General features: G+C 42.7%; 1 protein-coding gene across 1 annotated transcript; it reads right to left on the bottom strand.

Annotated features, from left to right (window-relative positions):
• Nucleotides 1–5,391: 5,391 nt before the first annotated feature.
• Ccdc89 (coiled-coil domain containing 89) lies at nt 5,392–6,856 on the bottom strand. The gene has a single exon (XM_031387339.1). The coding sequence runs from the start codon at nt 6,623–6,625 to the stop codon at nt 5,513–5,515; it is 1,113 nt and encodes a 370-aa protein (XP_031243199.1). The 5' UTR covers nt 6,626–6,856; the 3' UTR covers nt 5,392–5,512.
• Between the last annotated feature and the right edge of the window lie 688 nt (nt 6,857–7,544).

The raw sequence follows: 7,544 nt of genomic DNA, 5'->3' as shown, positions 1-7,544 counted from the left end.
TTATCATGTACAATGGATGCACACCAGTGAAAAGAAATACATAAAATCCAAGATTTTATAAAATTGTAAGATCTATGAGAAAAGGTAATAACATTCAAATCTCTAAATTTAAGAGAGAGATGCTAGATACTAGGAGGCACTCTTTCATGTACAAAAAGATTTTGTGATTTTCCATATGCCATTGGACATTTGTGAGAGTTGTAGCTTCCAGCTCAATGACCTGACCCAGATCTGTCAGGCCATGCATGGCTTGCTCCAAAATAGATCTTGCCTGCCTAGTTGGAGAAAGAAAATTCTGCAGGCCTTAAATAATTTAAATAAAAATGGAGCCTACTGGAAATTAAGCAGACATGTAGAATATTCTTTCATTTTAAGTTAAATTTAAATTTATTTATTTTAAATGTTACTATCTTTTGAATTTGTAAGGTGGTGTATGATTCAAAAACCAAACTACATAAAAGTTGTCTATACTGAGAAGTTTCATTCCAAATCTTATTTCTGACAACTTCATTCCCTATGGCCTGCTACACCATTAATAACCACTTTCATTGGTATGCTTTCAATATTTATTTGTATGTCTAGAAATAAATTGTATTCATAGTCTCCTATCTTCTTGCCAGGACAGAAGAGATAGTGTATATTATATTGTTTCACCTGTTCAAGTGTATCCTGAAGATATTTATATAACAAAGAGCTTTTTAACAAAATTTCCCCACAGTTGTATTGAATTTTAAAAGGTAAAGTTAACTGCTTGCTCTTTGATGCTGTATAAGCTATTTCTAATTGTTTGCTACTATAATGATACAATGAATATATCTTATGTTGGCTTTCCACCACTATACCAAATACTGAGACAGTTGGCTGATGAAGGGGGAGAGCTTTATTTTCACTTACAGTTTTACAATTTTAATCCATGATTACTTAGCCCCCTTGCTGTGGGGCCTGGCAGTGTATCATGTCTGGAGCACACAGCAGAACTAGGTGACCTACCTCATGGTCAGAGAACAAAGAAAGAGGAAAGGATCAGGATCTCACAGTTGCCTCCAGGAGCAAGTGACTTAAAGACCTTCTGTTAAGCCCCAAGTCCTAAAGTCTTACCACTTCCCAATGATGCTCCCTCTGGACACGCTTTTGCACATGGGCATGTGGACATTTAAGATCCAAACTGTATTAAACCTTCAGTAGGAAAGAGAAAATTATTTTAGATGAGACCACAGAAGAGTAGGCCAGAATGTGAATGAGAACAATCTGGCAACTGGCAAAGGTCAGAGTCCCTGTGGGCCTGGGTAGCTGAGGCTTGTGGGATATCACAATCATTTAGATGTGTAGTGACCAGGCAGATTTGTCAAGGGGGAGTTTTTCTTGATTTTACAGTGGAAAATGCTTGGTTCTTGAATTTTTCTAAGAGAGATGCTCATCAAATCCTGAGTCAACTACACGGCCTCGGCCATTAGGCTTAAGATGTTTTTAGCATTTAGAAGATATCCATGTCTTCTTAGGAAGATGGGAAACTGCAAAAGCCTACTCTTAGCCAGTGTTCCACATTCTGATAACTGTTTTCAAGATTTACGATTAAGTTCCTTTAAAAAGTACTCCCTGGCCTGTATGGACTTCAGAATGTAAGTGGATATAGTACAGCAGAGACTGTTAGTGATCCATTAAACATTCATCCCCTTCAATCTAGCTCTCCCCATGACATAGCACACATTCATCTCATCCCCATCACAGTGATATAACCTGATTCATCTGAATTCATCATGGCAGCATGCCCTCTGAAAACGCTTGGCTGACGCATTTTTAGATGGTCTGGTTTGGAACAATGGACACTGGAAGACATGCCAACTCATTGGTTAGAGTAGGTATTAGGGAAAGAAGCAAGAGTTACAGTCCTTAAGGTCTGCTCAGTCTCATAGTGGGGAAGGTAGATTCACTTGGTCAGGGCCACTCCATAGGTATCTTGGTGAGAGAGGGCTTTGTAGAATAATAGATACTGGTGCCGGTGTTCCTTCCAAGACTTTTTCTCTAAACCTCAATGTGGGGCAAAAATGGGGTCCCGCATCTGCTTGGGGCTAGGGTCCCTGTGCTAGGTGACTAGGGAGTTTGACTGTGCACACCCCCACAGAACTGCTGGGCGGGCATCCGGCTGTGAGAAGCCCGGGGACCTCACTCCGGGGATGAGGAAGGTGCAGTCTGGGGTCCCCGTGGATCTGCCAGAGTCAGACTCTGATTGTCGGGCACCACAGACAACTGCCGCTGGATACCAAGGAAGAGCCGATTCTGGGGTCCCTGGGCTACATGGAGGCCAGGGACATCAGGTTCTCAGTCTTGGACACCTCAGATGGCTGCTGCATGTCTCAGAAGAGCTGAGAACAGAGTGGGGACCAGCAGGTGGACTCGGGTCTGGAGGCTGAAGGGAAAAGGGCTCTGGCTGATTACAAGGAGAAAGAGGAGAGAGGGAGGGAGGGAGGGAGAAAGAGACAGCCCTAGGCTTGCTCGGGTGAGTGGCTTGGTGGTAAGCAGCTTGGGCTCTGCTGGTGGCAGTTGGCTGGCACACAGGGAGGCCTCCTGGTGGGAGGCGCAGCTCTTAAGAAGAAGACCTGCTCCATTGCTCCAGCACTATGGGCCCGATGAGAAGAGGCAGTCCATGGTTTTAAGGTGTTTATTGTAGAAAGGCAGAGGGAGGGAGAGAGTAGAGAAGCAGAGGCCGCCATGGCCACATGGAGAGTGGGGAGGAAGGGAAGGTGGAGAGAGGGGGAACAAGAGAGGGAGAGTAAGAGCAAGAGAATAAGAGATAAGAGTGCAAGGAGAGGCCAAGCAGCTCCTTTTATAGTGGGCTGGGCCATCCTGGCTATTGCCAGGAAACTGTGGGGTGGAGCATACCTGACTGTTGCCAGGTAACTGTGGGGGTAGAGGCCAGACAGAATATCAGGAGCTTGGGGCATTGCTTATATGATCGATGGCCACACATCTCTCTGCAGGGGGCTGTGGGAGGCTGTAGCTGCAACAGGAGCTAGGGGCACTTAGGGTCCCTTAGGGTCACCTGCCGTCCCTTAGAGTCACCGGGGTTCCAAGCCTGTGTTTGACAGGGGACCAGGCTGTTTGTGCACAGCTCACCGCCCCACACCTCAATAGAATGGAGGTGTGGAGATATAACTTTTCCACCCATCCTTTCCTAAGAACTAACCTGAATTCATTTCACTCACTGAAACAGGGGCACTGCTCGGAAAACATGGCAGTTCATCAATGCTTCTCTTTGCAGATTCTTACGCATCTTTAGAACTTATACTCATCCTTCAGGGTACACAGAGGACTTACGGTTTTGTACTTTTCCAAGACATCATGCTTAGTTAGGCATCATAGCAGACAAGGTATTTTAAGTTTGCCTTCTCTTATTCTGTTGCCTTTCATATTAGGGTTAGTGCTTGTAAGCCTTGAAAAAAAATTAGGTTTGCTTTAGAAAAGGGTTTTGTTGTTTTGCTTTAAAAATTTTCCCTTTGAAGATAATGGTTTAGAATAAGCTAACTTACATATTGTCAATTTGTTCCAATGATAACTATTACTTTATAGAGGTGAGCACTCTAGTAGCTACCCTGGGTGCTTATTTTTGGAATGGCCAGAGATTAAGTACAAAGGGCTGTACACACAAGGAATAGCACTCCTGTCCCCGCACCCCACCCATGTGTGTGTTTGTGTTTCAAAGGTAGTTTATATACTGGGAGGAAGCATAGAATTTAGAGCCGGAAAGCAGACTTGCTTACTTAATTGGCAGTGTCACACACAAGAGTAAAAGTACGATGCCCTTTGTTAAAACACTAATTTCATGACAGTGATAGGATTAAAGCAAGACAGGGAGTCTCCTGGCACCCTGCCTAAGAGCCTTCAGTTTAGATCCCCCTCAGCCTCTCTAGGTCTTCATGGCTTTAGATAAGCCACCCTCTTAGAGTCTCACTGTCTCATCTATAATATAGTGACAACACACCCTCTCTTGGATTGTCTGAGTGTGAAAAGGATTTGACTTGGCAGGGGGCAGAGAGAGGACCCAGTGGCTCAGAGCACTTGTTGCTCTTGCTAAGGACCCTGGCTCGGATCTTGGCAGCTCACAACCATCTATGACTCTAGTTCCGAGAATCTGATGCCATCTTCTAAGCTCCTTGGATACACGCATGGTGCATACATACATGCAGGCAGGTATAACACTCACCACAAAAGGTCTAAAAACAAATCATTAAAGAAAAATACTTGATATACAACAATCACATCCTCTATTCTTCCTTCTTCACTTATATCATGACATTGTCTATGTAGTAAGCTCAAGGGTGATCTGGGCTGAGTAAGTTTCTCTCTCACAAAACAAACAAACAAATAAACAACTAACAACAACAAGCAAAGTTTTTTTTTTAAGTAAATCAAACTTGCTATGTAACTTTTGGTGTTCCTGGCACCAAATGAATGAGAAAATTACTATGCTATAATCTATCTTATAGGCATTCATAATTGCATATAACAATGACTAATATAGGAGAAATAAAATAAATTATATTCTGGTAATTAACTTGAAAACTTTACTTCCTTAAAAAGTTTACATTACATTAATCTACATTTAACTATGTTAAATAGCTATTTTTACAAAACTGAATTATTCCTACAAAGAATGCTATAATATACACATTCAGCTTGGACTTTTAAAACACAAAAGTTAATTACACAAAAATGTATTGACAAACAGAAAATATATGAGCTGCTACCAAAATCAAACCCAATCTACTATGACTGATTACCCTAAATTGAGGTATTTTTGCCTATTAGCATATTGTAAAATAGAAAATGAAACCACTGAGAGTTTCAATAGAGAACATCTAAATCCTCAGTTATTAAGGAGAAAACCAAGAAAGAGGAAGTAAGATAAACTTGCAGGAAATACTAGAATTGGTTGACATAGTGAACTTGAATCTTACTGCTCAATAGAATGAATATATTAATGCTGGTTTTTACACTTTGGCACACAAGTGAATGATCAAACTTTTGCTTTTCCAAGCAAATATAAAATCAGATCCAATCAGACCCTTTTCGCTGAGAAGTATTTGTTCTACCACGCTGACATCTCTGTGTTTATACGCCCAACTACAGTGTTGTAAGCCTATTGTTCTGCAATGGCTAATGGTGCTGTGCCTTCCCTTTTTCTCATGATAGCACGTTCATTTTTAAATCATACATCTTTTCAAGCTATAGGAAGATGTCTGAGGCTGGGAATGAGTGAGTTATAAGGTAGAAGATATGGATAATCTTAAAAAATCTTCGAAGGCACAGTGGGGACTCTGGTTAATCTTAAATGTATTCTAGGGGGTAGAACTGAAAATTAACATTAACTTTGCAACAGTAACAACAACAACATCATAGTAAAGTGTTTTTTGTACTTAAAGGTATAGTAAATGAATTATCTTTGCTTTTGCCAAAAATCTAAGGCACATATACTTCAAGTATTAACTGGAGACAACAGGAAGCACAATTTCTCTTATGGAAAGAGATGGCGGAGTTTGGCATTAAGTTCTCTCTCTTTGCTCAAAAGATCCAGGCTGTGCTTTTTGAAAGCTTCTGATTGCAGACGCAGCTCATCATAAGCTTGTTGGATCCCATCTACCCTGCGCTGAAGCTCGCGAACTCTCAAGTTGCTATCAACGGCCACTGCCTCTTGCTCAAAGCGTTCTAGCGCATGCTTCTTGGCCATGGCTGCTATCTCCAACTTCTCCTCAAGCTGGCGGATCTCAGCCTGTTTGTTCTGAAGCACCTTGCCTCTCTCCATGGACAGCTGCAGCAGCTCTTCTTTCTCACGCATGACAGTCTGCAGCCTGGCCTGCAGCTCCTGGTTCAGGTTGATATTAGCCTCTTGGTCCTTCCCTATCTGTTCCGTGGCCTGCTGGTATTGCTGCTTGATGTTCTGCAGCTGGTTGTGCAGCTCCTTGGTCTCCTTGGCATGGTTGCAGGCTTGCTGGTTCTGTAGACTCAGCAGCTCCTTCTCTCGGGCCTGAGCCTGGCTGGCTTCGTGAGTGTATCTCTGTTTCAAGACCTTCAGTTCTTCCACCAAGGCCTTGTTGTGTGTAGTGAGCTCCAGTACCTTGGCCTCCTGGTCTTTCAGAGCCTGGCTGAAGAGGCTGTTATTCTCCTGCCTCAGCTTCTCATTTTCCTCCTTCAGCTTGATGTTTTCACTCTTGTGCTCATCCTTGAAGCGGATCATCAGCTCGTGGTTGGCTGCCAGGGTCATAAAGCGACTCTCCAGCTTTTGGACGTGCTCACTCTGGACCTTCATCTTCTCTATCTCCTGCATCCTCTTTTCCTCCAGCTCCGAGTTGAGCAGTTCTAGGACCTGGCAGCGTTCCAGGGCCTCATCGGCTCTGCGTTTCAGGATGCAGATGAGCTGGGATTGCTCTTGGATGCGAGAGCGAAGCATTGCCTTCTCGCCCTTCTCCTCCTCGGACAGTCCCCTAAGGTTGGCCAAAGCTTCTCTCAGACCGTCCATTTCCTTAAACCCCAATTCCTCATCCTGGTTTTGCAGGTTTTCGTTTTGTTTTCCTAGGATCTCGTCGGGGGGTGGGGTATCCATCCTAAGCGTCTTCTCCTTCTGCGGCATAGACGCTCTACCGGAGAACTGACTTTTGTCTTTTCCCCCTTCTGGTTTCAAAAGGGCGTTGCTACGGACGCTTGGCACTCTCCAGCAGTTGGTTTTTCCAGTAAGGAGTCCTGTAATTGGTGGACAGACCTGCAGAATGCAGTGAGGTAATAGGGGAGCATGTCTTTTGAACCAATCACAGTTCTCTGTTCACTGCCACTGTCCTGCCTGTGCCGCAGAGATGTAAGCCATTCACAAAGTCAGCTTCATATTCACCACAGGGGACAAATCCTGATTTCTCATAAGAGTAAACAAAGTAAGCTTACAGAGACTTATTCTCCTCTTTGTTCTGAAAAGAAACCGCTCTCTATAGAAACATAGTTGCCATGGGTACACACAAAAGAGAATCTGGATCCAAGTCTTAGCTGAGCTGCTCTAAATGAAATTGCTTTTGTTTCCCTTAACGTCGACCTTATCTGAGAATGGATGCCTTTAGTTAGATACTCAACGCTCCTGTTTATCTATTGGGAAGATAAATTAACAGACAGAAACACAAGGAACAATACAGATGCAATCAAATCAGAAACAAACAACAAAATGTAAAACAAACCATGATGATTACACTTGTGGCTTGCACATTAGAGAAGTGGAGATACAAGTCTGTTCAACAAGCCGCCAAAGGTGATAATCGAATATGTATAAAAGTGTCAGATAAGACTGACATATTAATACAAAGCTTTGAGGGATTAATAGAGCATCATGTTAAAATAAATAAATAAATACATTTAAAAAAAGAAACAGCTGAGCAGTGAACCTCAAGAATGATCCAACCAATGCAAGTAAAAATTAGATGGTATTTCATCCACCAAAACCAGTAACAGTAAATGAATAAAATTCTCATTATTTATGATTTCCAGGACTTGGAAGGGGATGGGGAAAG

The sequence above is a fragment of the Mastomys coucha genome, unplaced genomic scaffold, assembly GCF_008632895.1.
Source record: "Mastomys coucha isolate ucsf_1 unplaced genomic scaffold, UCSF_Mcou_1 pScaffold21, whole genome shotgun sequence".
Lineage (NCBI taxonomy): Eukaryota > Metazoa > Chordata > Mammalia > Rodentia > Muridae > Mastomys > Mastomys coucha.
The sequence above is the reverse complement of the archived record's forward strand: the minus strand, read 5'-3'. Positions and strand labels throughout refer to the sequence as shown.